Source organism: Triticum dicoccoides, chromosome 2B (genome assembly GCF_002162155.2).
Source record: "Triticum dicoccoides isolate Atlit2015 ecotype Zavitan chromosome 2B, WEW_v2.0, whole genome shotgun sequence".
NCBI classification, from domain to species: Eukaryota; Viridiplantae; Streptophyta; class Magnoliopsida; order Poales; family Poaceae; genus Triticum; species Triticum dicoccoides.
This window is the reverse complement of record NC_041383.1, coordinates 565,067,686-565,087,117: the sequence shown is the minus strand read 5'-3', so window position 1 is coordinate 565,087,117 and position 19,432 is coordinate 565,067,686. Positions and strand designations below refer to the sequence as shown.

Here is a 19,432-nt window from a genome sequence, read left to right as displayed (position 1 = left end):
TACGTGTGACGAGCGAGAATAGATGCCCGCCATATGTATGGCGGCAAGCAGTGGCGGGCGGTAACTACCAACCACCACTGCTAATATGTGATCCTTTATTTTTCGGATGGAGGTTACCGTGATTTAGCTGTGGCGGAGCGAAAGAGTTACCCGCCACAGCTGACAGAAGGAGCAGTGGCAAGCGGCCCGAGGTGCCCGCCATTGAATGGTTTCATCACGAGCCCAGACTTGGAACGGTTTACGTGCGGTGGGCAAGGCCTTCTGCTAGCCACTGCTCCTCACATAGTTGTGGCGGGCAACTTTTGTCACTCGCCACTACTTGTTCTCAAAAATACCTGTGGTGGGTGTTCAACGACGCCCGCCACTCATTAGGGTTCACCTATAAGCCCTTTCCCAGTAGTGAGATGATGATGGATACTATAATATTGAGTGGGCCCAGTGAGTATCTCTCCATCGCTGGAGGAGCAAATCCTAGTCTTGAATTATCGAGTCCCTTGACATAGTTTCCTATGTACCCGAAAGTTCCCTCTATAATCATCGCTACAATCTTCATGTTACGGATAATGTTTGGCAACCCTGAAGTAACCATCCGGTATGAATGTCTGAATATTCTCATGGTCTAAGGACTTGAGTATACATTTATATTGGCAACAAGGTGATGGTTGAATCTTGAAGTACATCATAAGTTGGGTCTATCCAACACCATTGTTTGGCCAACGGTGTGTTCCAAGGATTGCGACATCCTTGTTACTTACACAATTCCTTATCATCGGGAAAATAGGATCATCATGCAATACATGCGCTAGTCTTAGAGACGAGACAAGTAATCTACTTAGTGTTTAAATTTCCACACATGCACGTGGGGTTTCCTCCGACTCTCATATCTAGGAACTATTGCAATTATAGGACAAAAATATAAACCTAATTGTGAACATGGAAATAAAGAATAATATTTTATTATTGCCTCTAGGTCATATTTCCAATAGTTGTCGTTTGAGGGAGTAATATGCCTGAGAATGTAGTGTGGTTGCTTGTGAGGAAGATAAACTCGTCGCAACATGGTTGGAAAGCACACACGGCCACACATATTGTGCTAAGAACAAGAATTTGAACAAAAGTGGTCCCACCAATGCTTATATGCTATTTTATCAATCCATGGACACACATGATACATTACTAGATACTTAGCCAAATAACAACATTGTGATTCCCCCATGGTCTTAGAGATCTTGCCCGTATTGAAGCAGTAACAATCATGTATCAAGATTTTGGGAGAAGTTGTATGTGAAAACCACAAGGAAACTGTAGTCCAGGAGAAAGCACCATCTTTCCTCCCTTTATGACTTTCCAACTGTAGAAGGCGCACAAAAGTTTAAAATTTAGAGAGTACATATCTATGTAAAATAGTCTCACAAGAAAAAATGTATACATTCCTACAACTAAAAGAGCTAATGTTCATGTGTTTTTGATAGAGTAATGCACCCCCATCATGTCTCTATTTTTATACTATATTCTATTTCCTTTGTACTTAACACACTGTGGATGCTCTATGCTAATTACCTCCATGGGGATAACTAACCTTTAATATGGGACATTGATCCTAGAGGTTATTTTTTAGACAAATCAAATCTGAATATTAAGAAGTAGTTGTGAGCTTATAAATGTGCATGCATACTAGTTTGTACTAAGGATTTTGCGGCGCTAGCAACTTTGACAGTTGATTTTTATGAATGTGAAATGATCATAAATTTACATTGTTAAATGATGTTCTATCGAAAACTAATAATAATTTTTTATCTAATCAAATACATTTTGACTAATTCGTTTCTATGAAAGAAATTCGACTGCATGGTGATGACAAAGTCATATGTCTTGGAGCAAGTTGTAATGATTTTAGTTCATAAATAGAAACTTTCCATATAATATGTAATGGCAATGAAAAAAATATACATCTTCTATTTATCCAATTATTTGATCAGGCAAATAAAATATGCCTATTATGGAAATATATAAGAACGTGTTATACAACATAAATTGTGCCAATGAAGTTACAAGCACCCTCCAACTCATCATGTTAGCACACCTACCCCTTTCCCAGGCATTAGACCCTCCATCAGGGAAACATTTTTAGTTTTCTTCTTCTATTCTGGCTTGAAGAACATCGAGGCCTCCACAATAGGATTATGGTGGAGACAAGCAATCTATGATCTAAATGTAAGAGGAATGGGCCTTATAAAGTTGAGAAGACAAACCCGAAAAAGGGTGGGGAGGGGGTGAAGGGATTGATGGCTATTTAATTTTATGTTTTCATTTCTTTTCTATTGTTTTCTTGGATGTGTTTTTATTCCATTTTTAAGTATGTTACCGACAACCCAAAATGAAACATTGGTTTTATGAACTATTTTTTTTCCTTTTTTCTATACTAGAACTATTTTATTGAAGTATACTACAAATCTTTGTGTAGCACAGTAGGTCCAATTTGAGTAATATTTAATGGCTACATATATATATATTCTCCCCAAGAAACATAGTAAGAACTGACGAAGTATAACACCTAGTGTTGTGATTTATACACAAGCAAAAATCTAGAACTACATGAGTATAGACTCATCTCTCTATTATTAAATAAAAGGTAATCAATACTTACTATTGTTGGTAGACTAACCATTTATTAATACTTTTAGTACAAGAAAGAGCAAATCACCTGTATTTAGTAACTAAGCAATGTAGGAAGATAGCCATTTGTAGCTTGGCAAAGTCGGCACCAACACATAACCGCAACCCGCCTCCAAAGGCCATGAAATCCTTTGAGGAGCCACCCACTGGTTCAGTAGTATCCTGTGTAGAAAGTTTTCACTAGGTTTCAGATAGAGTTGCTTTTTGTATAACAATCACTCCTTTCCTTTGTTTGAAATATTCTTAGCAATCCCCTTTTTGGTGCTTTGGCAAGGAAGTATTGGAGATAAAAGAACTAAAAGCCATGTATTCTCCTACATTTTAATTCCTATTTTCCATACTATAATACCATGTTTAATTGTTTCCAAGAACTCCTTATGCTCAATTATTTTTCTTTAAAAATATAACTTTACTTAGTTTGAAGGTAATGATCATGAGCTACTTTTCCTTTCTTGGAAAGGTTTTGACCTAGTTTTCTTTGTAATAATATAAACTTCCAACTATATATTGTGGATGCACATTAAATAATAACATAAAATCAGTTTAATATCTAGGAAACATTATGATAAGAGATCATGTATTTTGGTAACAATGTATACCATTCAACCAAAGTTTGTTGCTTTATGATAAAAACATATGTGTTGTTTTATTAGAATTGACATGGAACATCCCTTTGAAATAGACAAATGTTACAAACCTTCCACCTCCAAGGATTGAATGCATTGGGATCCTTGTAAATATTAGGATCGAGATGAATGCTAGAAGGATTAACCATGATCTTTGATCCTTTTGGGATAGTGTAACCTACACAAATCACAAGCATATATACAATACGCATTAAAACATCATTTAGTTAAATTGTTGCAAACTATCTATCCCTCCTACTCGCACGCTACCCTCCTTTTGATTACAAGGAAGGTGCACACACTGTACTATATGTGCACACATAAATGAATTAGCAAACCACCCATGAATCTCTCGTAAATATATGATTTGTTACTCCTAATATCCTACATGTCTTGTGCCCTTAGAAAATATTCTCACCTTTTATATGAACTTCCTCTGTTGCTTTTCTAAACATTACGGGAGCAATGTTAGCTAGCCTTAATGCTTCATGTATGACCTACAAATAACAATGACACAGATGAAATAATGCCACTTGTACAAGTGCCAATGTCATTAATTATACAATAAGAATAAACCAGCTTATATGTGTGTATGGTTGATGTCATGAAAAACAAAGACCGAAGAGAGATAAACTGTATACATGAGATGTAAATTTCATGGACTTGTATTCCTCCCATGTGATTGCAGAGTCAGGGTTGGCCCTTATTTTCCGGATGTTGTTGTGCTCCTCCTGTAATTGATAAATCTACCTTAATTAGTCATTTGTATACATGAGTTACCCAATTACACACACGATATTTTCTTGGATTATGGGAAGGAAGGCCTTTGGGTGTTACTAGGTGTAGTTTCATCCATGTGCATTTCACATGATCTAAGGGGTCTGTAACATACTGGGTATATGGTGGTAGTAACACACATATACAAGACCACTTAGACGTAACTACATTTTTGGTGGCATATGAGACATAGGTGTAACTACAACCATGAGCAAGATGGGTATTTCTTATATGGATAATCATGTATATTTTATTCAGTAATTATGTATGGAAGTGTTAACGCTAAATTAGGGCATTGTGTGTAATAGAATGCACAAATGTGGGTGTATGTCTAATAGTGTGGGTGAGAAATACTAGTGTGTACGTCTCAAGGAAAATATTATTTTTGGACTGTTTATTCAAACAATTAGTTGGCTATATTAAAACACTTAATTATCTACTTCCCTTTGTCCACACTTACTGTTAATTCTTGCAGGGCCTTGGGGTCACCGGTTAGAAACTTGAGTGTAGCAGTTATCCCAGAAGACGTAGTTTCGAAGCCCGCGAACAATAATAAGAAGAGCAAATCCAATGCAATTTTCTCGTTCATTATAGTCTTATTATCCTTCAAATCATTGATCAAGATATCGATAAAGTCAACACTCTCCCGACATGTTGCCTTCTTCCTCTCGTTGAGCAATTCTTTCAAGATCTTCATGACATTCTTCCGGCCCTAGGCAACGAGGGAACCATACGTATAAGACAAATTGATTTTTTGAATTGTGTAATCCAATATATTTCGAATTTCTGTATTGAAATCAAGTGCACGAGCACCATGGAGCCCCAATTAATCAGGCTATACACACACAATGTTCTTACTAGGGATGTAATTGTTGTTTGAAGGAATAGTGTTGGGTGCAATTCATCCGACATATTGTTGTATATTAGAAGACAGTGGCGGCTCCAAAAGAATAGGCCAGAGTGGTCTTGTATGTATTAACTTATTTGTGCTATGATATGGAGAAATATGTGGCTGGTAGTAGTCCCTAGTTACCTGCATACATCTGTAGAATGCTGTGCCAGGAATGTACAGTGGAAATGCTAGTAGTCCTTGAAGAAATGCATCAAATTGCTTCCATAGCTTCCCATCTGAGCTTGAGGAGTCATAGCTGATTAACCGCTTTGCCGTGATACTGAATATCATCTACGATAAGGAAATTTTCGAGCTGCTTGAATCATCATGTATATGTATAAGCTTTGCTGATTAAACAATAGTATTGTGAAATGACTTGTATATCCTAATTAATCAAGTTGTTCAACTTATACCAGAACACCATCAATATAGGGAAAGGGATAGGAGGACGTACACTAGACGTTGCCTCTTTCACTTCGATACTAGGATGATCGAGCCAGGAGAATAGGCTGGCCTGGGCCGTCTGTTGTACTTCATGGAGTAGAACCATCCTGAGGTTTTCTGGGCCGAAGAGTCGAAGTACCAGAGTCCTGAGGTGCTTGTGGAAGGTCCCAAGCGTTGCGATAATGCAGTCGGCTCCCATGATTCTCATGAGCGACTCCGGATACCAGATTTGGAACAACTTCTCCTCTTTTTGGAACACCAAGTTGTTCAAATCTTGATCCAGGGACACAATTAGGTCTTCACCGATCAAATTTGTCCTAAAAATTGGACCATACCTGAAATTGCAGCTCTTCGAGAATTTAGTTCGATTGTTATACAACGTTTGGGGTGGTTCATCCATCTAAAATGATCAACATCCGAGTAAGACCAACTTTATAGAATTGTGTCAGATCATTGGTGATTATTTCATTTTTTATGGAAACAATAACTATTCACTTTATTTCTAAAACTTCTTTTTATTATCAACATATAATATTGTTTTCTCCCCACACATGGTAAGCTAAAAAAACTCGGGTCAGTGTATAACTGGTTACATGATTCTTCGCTTTAGTTATCAAGTAATTAATCCTCTTCTTTTCTAAAAAAAAGTAATTAATCCTCTGTGGTCACCACCCTGTAATATTATTACTTTACGATGATATGTAAGTATGTCCAGAAAAAGGTGAAACATAATGTCTTCTTGCCATACTTTTTTCGCTCGATGGTGAACTGATGAGTCATGCATGAACCTACCCGTACAGTTGTAGATCAACATTCGCAAAAAAATAAAAGAACAATTGTAGATCAACCTATAGCACCTCCCCGCTATATGCACATCATAAAGGGCTAGTAAATCATTTTCATAAACACATCGGCTCCAACATTATAATTAGTAGCACGATACTCGTATATACCACCTCCTTCTCGGTTTAAAAAGCCCACACATATTGCTAGATCGACAATTTGACCAACATCACACGAGTTATATCTCTTAAAGTAGGTGTCTTAGAAACTTTAAATGTTATATTTTATAATGATATAACTTTTGTGAAATATAATTTTTTTTCTTGAAAGAGAGGTTATCCCCCGGCCTCTGCATCAAAAGATGCATGCAACCATTTTATTAATAAGCAAACAATTCAACAAAGTCTCCAAGTCTCAAAAAGTAAAAGGGCTCCCAAAGAGCAGAAAGTATGAAAACGGGATAGCCACAACCGGCGGAATAAAGATAGATAGGAAACTAAACACCTATCCTATTACATGGCTGCCATCCAAACCGGTTGAAGATAGCTCGCGCTACTGTCTCCCAGCGGATAGACCCGGTAACCATTGTGAAATATAATTTATATTATATTGATTTAATTGTTGATCTATGGATACGTGTAAGCCTTTGAAACCGGAAATGTTGTCGGAACTTATCCCAATGGGATGCAACATTGTTGCGTTCGCAAAAAAAAGAAGGAATCGATGAATCTAATAAATATTTGGACTGGGGAAATGTTTTGAAATATATAATTTGGTAATTAATGAGTATTTTGTTAGTAGTTTGTAGTTTCTTGCTATCAAAATTTTGGAATGCAGGTAGAGGCAATCTTTGGTAAGGACAAGTTTGGTTCATAGCCACGTCTTCTCAAACTTTCAAACTTTGACTCTCGCAAGGCGACTAGGAATAAACCTACCTCCCCTTGATCTCTATCGACGAGCCCATGGGTTCGCCTCCCATCTGCATGCTATTCCGATGGCCGGTGGTGGCGAGGGGAATACTGGTGCCCTGGCTCCGGCTAGTAGATAGGCAGGGTTTTAGTCCTCGCAGGGGCGACCTCAGACGGATGGCGGCGCCTTTTTTCGAGTCAATCTTCCGAGCTCCGATCCTCCTCAAGTTCGTCCATCAGGACGGATTAGATGGAGCTCTGGTATATATTCCTGTCAGCTCCTCGCGGCGGTGAGGTTAGGTTTGTTGTACGCATGCAATGACGAGATTTGGTGTCAGGTACTTCAGATTGATTCAATGATTGAACTACGACGATTGCAGATCCAAGACGGTGGCCCTTATGGGCACGCGCATGAAGACTTCTCAGCTGTCATCGACAAGGTCAGTCTGACTCCAGTATGAGAGCGGCAACAACTCATTCTGGCGGAAGCAGTAGTCGTTCGGTGGTTCATGGACCTCAATGTAAATTTATTATGTTTGAGAGGTTTTGTACTTCCAGCGAATCTCTATAACAGATCAAATCCATTTCGCAAAAAAAAAACTTTGACACAAAGTTTGAAAGCACTATTAGGCTATTGTTTGTTTAATCAAATCCACGTCGCATATCTATTATGTACTCTTATCTCTCATCTGAAAAGGGGAGGTAGGAGGAACCACACTAAAATTTGCCTTGTTTAACTACCTCAACTGCGACTTGCCGCACTTCCTTAACAACCTGTCCCATTTGTCATACACCCATTACTTTCAGTAAAACTTTGCCTAACTTGCGGCGAGCAATTTATTCACGGTAATTTTCTTACCTACCGCTCAACCACAACTGGGCAAAAAAGGCAAAATATGGCTGCTAACTAACCATGTGCGGCCTCAACCTGGACCTCTCTTCGTGCATTCGATGATCTTTGCAAAATTACCCATCACATCCTTAGATTAGATTTTTCGTATGGATAGAGTAATTTAGTTTAAGGTTTGATATCAAGTAGAGGTAGTATTAATTAGATATGACTTGGGTTGGTATTTGTTAGTTTATCGGAGCCAAGACAAGTCGTCAATATTGTACCAATGGAGCGGGTATAGTTTTGGTGGTATAAATAGCTACTCCCTCCGTTTCATAATATGAAAACATTTTTAACACCAACCTCTGTCCCATAATATAAAAACATTTTCTACGTGTATTAGGGAACAGAGTGAGTAGAAAACAATGTGCTCGTAGCGAACGAAATATTGAGTAAGACGGCCTTTCTTCATATTATTGCAATGGTTAATAAAGGAATCGCCCTTTTGATCTTCAACGCCTATCTATTTTTTCAATTTCATCACCAATTGCTTATGAGAGCAGCGTAAACATTTACTCCCTCCGTTCTAAAATAAATGACTCAACTTTATATTAATTTTAATACAAAGTTAGTATAAAGTTGGGTTACCTATTTTGGATCGGATGGAGTACTTCTGTATTCTACTTTCTTTCCAGGTTCCTTGGTCCATGCTACATCATACTTTGTATCACAAACAGTTAAACGCACCCAAGCACCGACCACGTAGCTCCGTTTACCACGTGCCGCTGCTGCTGCCCCTCCGTGTGCATGTTATAGGACTCCAGAACATAGACCGGTCAATACGTCACAAGTTCAACTTGCTTTAAGAGTTTATAGGACAAAATATAGCCAAATCAAGTTTAGCATGTATATCCATTGATTTCAGCCGTTGGAATGTATTTCAAATAGGTTTAAAATACTAATAAGGATGAGAGTGTATGTCTTATTGTGATCCACTTGGTTATGTAGAAATGGTTTGGTTTATAATAGCGAAAATTCTACTTCTTTGCAGGTTATTTTCTACTGTGCACACTCGCTTCGTACGTGGTTTACGCTACACCGAACAGTAACCGTTGTTCAAGGGGATGTGTATGTCTATGAAGCGGGTGGTCAAAGAGTTTTTTACCCAACATGGATAGCAACATAATCTCCGGACCGGTCCATCATCTATTTTGACATAGGCATAGTATCGGCCTATATGACTACTGTTGTGAATATGCCGTTTATTTTATTTTATTTTTGTTAGACCGTTGGACTTTGACTCTGTGCATTTTACGTATGCAGAGGTCGGGTGTTGCTCATCATACTTTGTACTACCTCCATCTCAGTTTACAAGTCCTACGCGTATACCTAGGTTACCAATTTTATCACCCTAATATAAACTATATAACATAAAAATTATACCTTTTGAAAGTAGAAACTCCGAAGTTTATGATGGTATATTTTTTGTAATATATGACTTGTATTAGATTGGTCAAATTGACGACCTAGGGGTATGCGCGCGCCCTGTAAACTGAGAGAGGGGTAGTATGATCTTGATGCTTAATGCTATATTTTGAGTTAACAAGAGTGCCCTTTATCAGAAAAATTATGACAAATTGTTCCCAGTGAAATTCATGTGTCGTGTATAAGAAAAATCCATCAACCGCTTAAAAAATTCGAGAGGGTGTTTACATGATTTTGTTACGCGTAACAATAGAAATTTTGTTTACCTGCGTAACAGTAGCAGTCAGACGATATGAGGGGTAGACAATATGCATGCATGCACGACTAAACTGATTAGTAAGAGTAATTACCTATCCAGACGTCGCTTCAAGAAAGGGGTCAGCTCGAGCGATGGGCTCCGGGTGAAGAACTCGAGCGACTCCCCGAGGACGGGGAGACCCCGCGACCCCGGCGGCAGCATTGCCCCTGCTTTGCATGGTGGACTCATGTTCCATCTAATGACCAAATGGATCAACCAGGCAGCTAAGAGGGCCGCCATGCCCGCGAGAACAACCCAAGGCGTGGCCGTGGCGAGAGGCATAGGGATAGAGACCGACATTTGCATGTGTGTTCACTAGAGCTAGCTACGCTGGGTTTTGGCTTACCGTATCGCTCCTGCATGTGATTTATATAGACAATTTGCAAAGTAGCAAGCCGTCAGAGGTACAGAGACCAAAGGCCCAGGACAATGACAGTGCAGCCACCCAGAGACTCACCAGCCAGTCCGGATCCACTCTCCGCCCCCACTTCTTCACGCAAGAACGTGCAATGCATGGGACAGTTCTTTATGCTGTTTTAAGAAAACTAAAGTTTTCTTCTTTCTTTGACGGCGATATATGCTGTCATAGATCCGCAATTAGTGTCTTGAAATTTCTTATTTTCCGCTGCAACAACAACCTATTAAGGGCTTGTTCGGCCCTCCTCCGCTCCACACGCTCGCTCCGGGAGTTGGCGGAGCGCTAGTTAAAAGTCCCAGAGCGGGGGAATGGATGCTCTCCAGATTCTCAAATTTGGTGGAGCAAGTGGATCATCGAACAGCTCCTAAGAGCAGGACTTCACAAATCCAGGCCCCTATACATCTGCGCACGTGTCATCCCTTATATTTTTGGACATCGCAATCATAGGCTTCATCTCTTGATCCTCAAATCCATACTAGTACATGCAACGTAAAATTCATCTATGCACATAGCTAGCCTATCTACTCATCATCGGATATGTGATGACGTGCTTGTTAAAGTCGCCTGATGAAGTCATGTGCCTAGGGTAGGGTCATGGACCTATCTAAGATACCCTACCCAAGGACATCCTTAGAAGAAGTTACCTTCCAGTCGACCAAGAGGGACTTCACTCGACGAACTCAAGGACACTCGACGATGAAGATAGCCACTCGACCATGAAGCTAACCACTCGACGGCCAGGAGACCTAAAGTCACTCAGCACGCAACGGTCTGTCATTAAGTAGCTTTAATAGTCTTCATGGTCGTTTATGAGGGCGTTACCAGTAACCCCCTGTCTTAATGTACTTTAAACCCTGCATAACTGAGGGTCGGAGGGGTCTGGCGAACTCTATATAAGCCACCCCCCTCCTCAGTGTAAAGGGTTCGCACCCTTGTAACTCATATACACAGAAACCAGTCGACCGCCTCCGGGCTCCGAGACGTAGGGCTATTACTTCCTCCGAGAAGGGCCTGAACTCGTAAAACACTCGTGTGTACAACTACTCCATAGCTAGGATCTTGCCTCTCCATACCTACCCCCCATTCTACTGTCAGACTTAGAACCACGACAGTTGGCGCCCACCGTGGGGCAGGTGTCTTAGCGACTTTTTGGAGAAGTTGCAATTTTTCCGATTGCCTTTATCATGGTTTCTGGCGGAGCTCTGGTCGAGGGCCGCGAGATCCGTCTCGGTGCGCTCGCTTTCATCGCCGATGACTCCGCTTGGCTGCAGGAGGCACCACTCGATATCGACGCGCTCCCCGTCCGCGGGGCGACGCACTTTCGGGCGTGTGTCCGCGGCGTCCTGCTGCGGCAGCCGTCGACCCCATACCGGTCGACTCATGTGCCGTCCTCCCTCCCTGTCTCCCGCCAGTGCAAGCGCTCCGGTCGGTCGAGGCTTCAGCGATGGGTGAGACACGCAGTGGCTCGCCAATCGGCCACCATCCAAGTCGCGGCAATTGAGCCCGACGAATCTCTCTACGGCCTGTTCGATCTGTCGACTGGCTCCGTAGAGACTGCATCCGAGTGCGACAGCAGTGATCCAGCGGCGGAGGTCCTGATGGTCAACAGGCCTCGTAGCCCTCCCGGTTTCCCCCGCATCGACGGGATGGACGATGGAGGCGACCCCGCTCAGGCCCACGAAGAATATCAGCCCGAGCCACTCACTTCTCAGCAAAGAGAAGATCTTCGCCGCCGGAACATGGATGCCCTGCATACTCCCATCGCAGGAGAAACTCCTGAGGCTCGTGCTTTGGAAGAGGCGCGTTTGGCCAACTTGGCTGAACGCACTCGACTGGAGAACCTCCAGCGAGCACTCGACGAGTGTGCGCGTCAACGAGTACCTGACTCCAGCCGACGTCAGCTCTTTCCGCAACCGACTCAGGTATATCGAACCCCGATTCAGAATTTGGCAGCTGCAGCCCGTATAGCGGAGTCAATTCAGCCCTCTCAGTCGGAGGCTAGAAGAGGCTTGATGCAGATCAGGGATTTGCTCCGGGTGGCAGGAGATCAGAATTCAGTTGTGTCACAGTCGCGCAACAGGATTCACAGTCGATCCGTCGCTGCGAATACTGTTCAGTCGGCTCACAGCCCAAGGTCACCTCCGAGGCGCGTGGGACGTGAAGGCCGGCGGGACCACTATGATGACCGATTTGATCGTGATGATAGGCGTCGAGTGCCCACTCCTCCCCCGAGAAGTGGGTCTAACGCCTATCGGTAGCAAGATGACAGGCGCCAGCTCAGTGTTGGGAAGAGAGCTCCGGTCGACCCCAGAGAACCAGGCTTTGACGCGAGATCCATCATCGTGCAAGGTTTGGTCGATCGGAACAGAGCTCATAGAGGTGGCCATGACAGAGATGTGCCCACTAGCAGCCGAGTCCATGTTTCAGGTCCAGAATGCTTTAGTAGAGCCATCAGAGCCGCAGTGATACCCCCCAACTTCAGGTTGGCGACTGGGGTAAGTAAGTTCACCGGAGAGTCCAAGCCTGAGACTTGGCTTGAAGACTACCGGGTGGCGGTACAGATTGGTGGCGGTAATGATGAGGTGGCCATGAAGCATTTGCCACTCATGCTAGAGGGTTCGGCCAGGGCGTGGTTGAATCAGTTAGCTCCTAGCAGCATTTACACCTGTGAAGATCTTTCCCGAGTGTTCGTCAGGACGTTCGAGGGAACTTGCAAGCGACCGGCCGGATTGACGGAGATGCAAGTCTGCGTACAAAAGTCGAGTGAAACATTGAGAGATTACATCCAGAGATGGATCACTTTGCATCATACTGTGGAGAATGTGTCGGACCATCAAGCGGTCTGCGCCTTCAAGGATGGTGTCAAGAACAGAGAGTTGAGCCTGAAGTTTGGTCGAACCGGAGATATGACCCTGAGTCGAATGATGGAGATTGCCACCAAATACGCTAACGATGAAGAAGAGGACAGGCTCCGGAGTGGCAAGTATAAGCCGAGTCAATCGGAAAAAGGAAACTCCAGTCGAAAGCAGAAGCGGAAGGCCGAGCCAGCTGCTCCTGGAGAGGCTCTGGCCATGACTCAGGGCAAATTCAAAGGGAAGCCCAAAGGATCTTGGAACCCCAAGAAGGTAAAGGATAAAGAAAGAAATGACGTGATGGATCTACCGTGTCACATCCACACGAAGAAAGACGAAGAGGGTAACTTCATCTACCCGAAACATACCACTCGCCAGTGCCGGCTCTTAATCCAGCAGTTTCAAGGAAAACAACCCAAGGACAAAGAGAAGGAGTCGGACAAGGCCGAGGACAAGGAGGACAGTGATGGAGGGTACCCTCATGTCAATTCCACCCTGATGATTTTTGCTGATGTAGAGAGCAAAAGTCGACTGAAAGTGATCAACCGAGAGGTGAATATGGTCGCCCCGGCGACACCAAGCTATCTGAAATGGTCGCAAACTCCCATTACGTTCGACCAGTCCGATCACCCTACTCACATTGCCACCCCTGGGAGGCAAGCGCTGGTGGTCGACCCAGTCGTCGAAGGCACTCGACTGACGAAGGTATTGATGGATGACGGCAGTGGGTTGAATATACTGTATGCAGAGACGCTCAAGGGAATGGGCATTCCGATGTCCAGGCTTAGCTCCAGCAACATGAGTTTTCACGGAGTCATTCCTGGAAAGAAGGCTGAGTCACTCGGTCAAATAGCTCTGGATGTAGTGTTCAGCGACTCGAAGCATTTCCGCAAAGAGAAGCTGACATTTGAAGTCGTGGATTTCCAGAGCACTTACCACGCTATTTTGGGAAGACCAGCCTATGCCCGCTTCATGGCTCGACCATGTTATGTGTACCTCAAATTAAAGATGCCTAGCCCCAAAGGAGTGATCACTATCACTGGCAGCCGGAAGAAGGCAGAAGAGTGTTTCCAGAAAGGCTCGAAGATTGTGGATGCCCAGATAACAGTGGTAGAACTGGAAGGATACAAGAAAAATGCAGATCCGAGTGATTTGCTGCGGGCCAAGAAGCCCGTCATAGAGTCAGCGTTCCAGTCGTCAGGGGAGACGAAGCCAGTTCATATCCACCCGACTGACCCCAACGCAGCTCCGACCCATATTTCCACAACACTCGACTCTAAATAGGAAGAAGCGCTCATCCAGTTCCTCCGTGAGAAATGGGACATCTTTGCATGGAAGCTAGCTGACATGCCGGGTGTTCCCAGGGGGCTGGCTGAGCATCGCCTTAGAGTCGACTCAAAAGCGAAACCTGTTAAAGAATCCGCCGTTCAGAAGAAAAAAGCCATTGGCGAGGAGGTGGCTCGACTCCTTGCAGCAGAGTTTATCCGAGAGATATACCACTCCGAGTGGCTCGCCAATGTCGTCATGGTTCCCAAGAAGGACAACTCACTTCGCATGTGCATTGATTTCAAACATATCAATCGGGCCTGCCCAAAAGATCATTTTCCTCTCCCTCGCATCGACCAAATTGTCGACTCGACTGCGGGATGCGAGAGATTGTCTTTTTTGGACGCCTATTTCGGGTATCATCAGATCCGTCTGTATGGACCTGACGAAATCAAAACAGCTTTCATCACTCCATTCGGGTGCTTCTGCTATATCACCATGCCATTCGGTCTCAAGAATGCCGGAGCCACGTTCATGAGAATGATTCAAAAGTGTTTACTCACTCAAATCAGTCGGAATGTGGAAGCGTACATGGATGATATCGTGGTCAAGTCACGAAAGGGTTCCGACCTGTTGACTGACCTAGCTAAAACATTTGCCAATCTCAGGAGATATGATATCAAGCTTAATCCATCAAAGTGCACATTCGGAGTGCCTGGCGGAAAGTTACTCAGTTTTCTCGTTTCAAAACGAGGAATCGATGCTAACCCAGAAAAAGTTGGCACCATACTCCGAATGAAACGCCCTGTGTGTGTGCACGATGTCCAGAAGCTTACTGGATGCTTGGCCGCGTTAAGTCGATTCATCTCTCGCCTCGGCGAAAAGGCATTGCCTCTTTATCGACTGAAGAAGAAGGCAGACAAGTTCGAGTGGACTCCAGAAGTTGATGCAGCGTTTGCTGAGCTAAAAGCTCTGCTCTCCACCCAGCCGGTGCTTGCTGCTCCAATCAGCAAAGAGCCTCTGTTGCTTTACATTGCAGCCACAGGACAGGTCGTCAGTACAGTACTTACGGTCGAGTGGGAAGAGGAAGGTAAAACCTTCAAAGTTCAGCGCCCACTGTATTATCTCTCTGAAGTTTTGACCCCATCAAAGCAAAGATATCCTCATTATCAGAAGCTCATATATGGGATCTACATGACCATGAAGAAGGTTGCTCATTATTTCTCTGATCATCACATTACAGTCGTCAGCGATGCACCATTGTCAGAGATTCTGCACAACAGAGATGCAACTGGTCGAGTGGCTAAATGGGCGATTGAACTCCTTCCCCTTGATATCAAATTTGAGGCAAAGAAAGCCATTAAGTCCCAGGCTATAGCAGATTTCCTTGCCGAGTGGATTGAACAACAGCAGCCGACTCAAGTTCACTCGGAGCATTGGACCATGTTCTTTGATGGCTCTAAGATGTTAAATGGTTCTGGTGCTGGGGTAGTTTTGGTTTCTCCCCGAGGAGATAAGCTCAGATATGTGCTCCAGATCCACTTTGATTCCTCCAACAATGAAGCAGAATATGAAGCACTTTTGTATGGGTTGCGCATGGCCATTTCACTCGGCGTCCGTCGCCTTATGGTTTATGGCGACTCAGATTTGGTGGTCAATCAGGTGATGAAGGAGTGGGACGTTAGAAGCCCAGCCATGACTGAATACTGCAATGCAGTGAGGAAGCTCGAAAAGAAATTCGAAGGGTTAGAGCTCCACCATATACCCCGACTGAAAAATCAAGCGGCTGATGATTTGGCGAAGATAGGATCCAAGAGAGAAGCCATCCCCAGTGATGTGTTCTTGGAGCATATCCATACTCCATCAGTCATAGAAGATCCTTTTACCGACAAAGCCCTGCAACCTAAGAGTGTTACGGATCCGACTGAGGTTGAAGTTCCAGCAGTGGTCGACCTGATCATGGAAGCTTTGATGATCACTCCCGATTGGACAGTACCGTATATCGCATATATCTTGAGGAAAGAGCTCCCGGAAGATGAAGAAGAGGCTCGACAGATCGTCCGCCGATCTAAAGCCTTTACTGTGATAAGGGGGCAGCTGTACAGAGAAAGCGTGTGTCACATCCCTAGTTGCTGGTAGTGCTCTAGGCTAGCTTCATGTGTGCATCATGTCTATATTTCGAAACTTGAATTGAGGAATTTTGGAAGCCTCAAAAACCTTAAATAAAAGAGGGGCAAAAACCCTAGAAATCTCATTCATTGTTCCAAAATGCTCTTCTTAAATGTTTGATAATTTTTGGCAAGGGTTCTGGTCCCAACCAAAATATTGAACATTTTTAAGGATTTATTTTTGGGACTTTGAATTTAATTCATTAGCTATTTGAATTTGAATTATATTCATATAATTAGAATATAATTTCAAATATCCCTGAATTATTTTATGAGCTTTTGGAAAAGTCCATCTAGCAAAATAAAATATTCAGAGGAGCTTTGGCATTGTTTGAATTATTATTTTTAATTCAAAACAGTGGCAAAAGAATTAAATGAAAGAAAAACAGAACAGAAATAAATAGAAAGGGAGAGAAGGCCACCTGGGCCACTTACCTGGCGCCACTTACCTGGCCCAGCTCCATCTGGCCGGCCCAGCCCACCTCCTCCCCCTTGTCATCTTCCTCCTCTGCCAGGAGGACGAACAGAGGCGAGGCGTGGCGCGCGCCCGAGAGGCCTCGGCCACCTCCTGCTTCCACCGAGGCGTTCCCGAGCCTCCCCCTCACGCCACCACGATGCCATGAACCCCCCCCCAACTTGGTGGCTCTTTCTCCTCTCCCTCACTCGCTGCTCTCTTTCCCCTCTCCCTCTTCGTTCTTCGCCGAACAGAGAGCCGCCGCCGTCGTTCGCTGCCACCACGCCCACCATGCTCCTCTCGCCTCCCCGTGTAGTCTGCAAACTCCGCCACCGCCTGTTACGTCGCCTCGAGCAAGCCCCGAGCGCTCGGACGCCCCAACTCGACCGCATCGACTCGTCTTCAAGCTTCGGTCGCCGGAGATCGCCGTCGCTGTCCCGTCGCCCCAGGCCTTCCCCGAGCACGCCGACCGTCTCATCGTGATCTCCGTGAGCCCCTGCTTCGTTCCCCCTAACCCCATGTCCGATTTCGAGCTCCAGCCGCTCCCTCCACCGAAGCCGAGACGCTCCGCCGCATGGGCTCGTCGCCGGTGAAGCCCCGGTGACCTTTTGGTCCCACACATGCGTCCGTTGCACTCGTTACGTCCCGTAGAGTAAAACTAGCGCGACAACCGTCTCGTTTGCACACCGCAGCGCCGGTCCCGCGAACCCCCGAGCTCCGGCCGCCGCCAGGGTCGATGCCGCGCTCAACTCCGGCCACCCCACGCCCTCTCGTGGGTCCCCCTGGATGCGCGGGAGCACGGGCTCACTCTTGGTGCCCTCAGCGCGACCAGCCGCGGGCTGTAGCGCCGTCCCGAGCAACTCCGGCGAGGTCTCGCCGTCGCCGTGGTCGCCGGCGTCACTTGCTGACGTGGCTGGCTTAGTTAGCCACTAATCACCGCACCGTGTCACTGGCACTGGGCCCCACGCCTTAATTAATCTTAGTTTATTTTCTGTTTAGTTTAACTAACCACATGGGCCCCACCCGTCAGCTTTGACCACGCTGACATGGACGTTGACCGACCCCACACGTCAGTATTGACCTGCTGACGTGTCTGTTGACCCGGCCCCACCTGCCATTGACACTAACCAGCCTCAGTCACTGACCAGTGGACCCCACTGGTCAGGTTTGACCACCAGCAGCGTCTGTTGACCTGCTGACGTCATAGTGACGCAATGCTGACGCAATAAGTATTTTCTGGATTTATTATAATTCAGGAAATTCCAGAAAATAGCTAAAACTTCTAAAAATCATAGAAAATTAACCGTAACTCCAAATTAAATAATTTATATATGAAAAATTATCAGAAAAATTCAAGGAATCCATCTGTACCATTTTCATGCATGTTAGAACAACTTATAGCTGCTGTTTAGCACAAATCAATTAAAGGGCATTTGAATAATCACATATGGAGTTTGAATTTGAATCTTGTATTCAAACCAACTTCATTTAATCTGTTGCTAGTTGCATTAGCCCAAAACACATTCATTTTGCCATGTCATGATCATGCATCATATTGTGCATTGCATTGATTGTGTTCCTTTCTGTGTTGCCGGTATTTGTCCCCTCTCGATAGACGTGATACCGATGATGTGATCGTTGACACTGATGAAGACTCAATGTTATCTTCAGAAGTGCCAGGCAAGCAAAACCCCCTTGTTCATTCCGATACAATCCTACTCTCTCGCTCCTGCTCTCTTTTACTGCATTAGGACAACAACGATTCATCTGTTACTTGCTGCGGTAGCTGAACCCCTTTACCCTTTGCATGACCTGTCATTGCCACAGTAAATAGATGAAACCCACTAGCATGAGTAGGAGTTGTTTGAGCCCTGTTGTGCCTACTCATTCATGCTTGTTTTTCATGCCTGCTATTGCTTAGAGTTGTGTCAGGTCTGATTCATCGGGGATGAATCAGAGGTGTGTGAACATGTCCTACTGTGTGTGAGCTAAGTGTGTGAACACGATTTGGTAAAAGGTGTCGGTGAGAGGCCATGTAGGAGTACATGGTGGGTTGTCTCATTGAAGCCGTCCTCAGGAACTGAGTTCTGTGTTTGTGATCCATGATTCAGCTACTACCATACATTGGGCCCTGAAATATGACCCCGCTCGACTTCTTATTCACCCTTGTCCTCTGTCCAGGAGTTGCAAGTAGTTTCTGGTGCTTGTAGTATGCTGGAGGCCGTGGACAGCGCTGACCGTAGGGGTGGGCTGTGATGCGGTAGGCACGTGGCCGGGTATACCGGATGCCCGTTTGGTATCTCGGGAACCCTGTTCACATCGTTTGGGGCTGTGAGCGAAACTCCGGCCGGATCTCCTCATGGATGGAACCCGAATAGGCGATAAACCTGGACTAGAGACTTGAGTGTTTAGGTAGGTCGTGGTCTACACCCACGTCGGCTTTCGCTTGAAGTCTGCCGAGCACATGTCGTGTGCAGACGCTAAGTGGTGGAAACATGTATGAAGAAGTACACCCCTGCAGGGTTAATATCATCTATTCGAATAGCCGTGTCC

General features: G+C 44.6%; 1 protein-coding gene across 1 annotated transcript; it reads right to left on the bottom strand.

The window, feature by feature from the left end:
* Window positions 1-1,202: 1,202 nt before the first annotated feature.
* LOC119361013 (cytochrome P450 87A3-like) lies at window positions 1,203-10,003 on the bottom strand. The gene is made up of 9 exons (XM_037626415.1): window positions 9,774-10,003; window positions 5,426-5,750; window positions 5,113-5,262; window positions 4,540-4,791; window positions 3,944-4,033; window positions 3,721-3,799; window positions 3,374-3,480; window positions 2,705-2,838; window positions 1,203-1,351 (listed from the first exon to the last, which is right to left on the bottom strand). The coding sequence occupies exons 1-9, from the start codon at window positions 10,001-10,003 to the stop codon at window positions 1,261-1,263; spliced, it is 1,458 nt and encodes a 485-aa protein (XP_037482312.1). The 3' UTR covers window positions 1,203-1,260.
* Window positions 10,004-19,432: the final 9,429 nt, after the last annotated feature.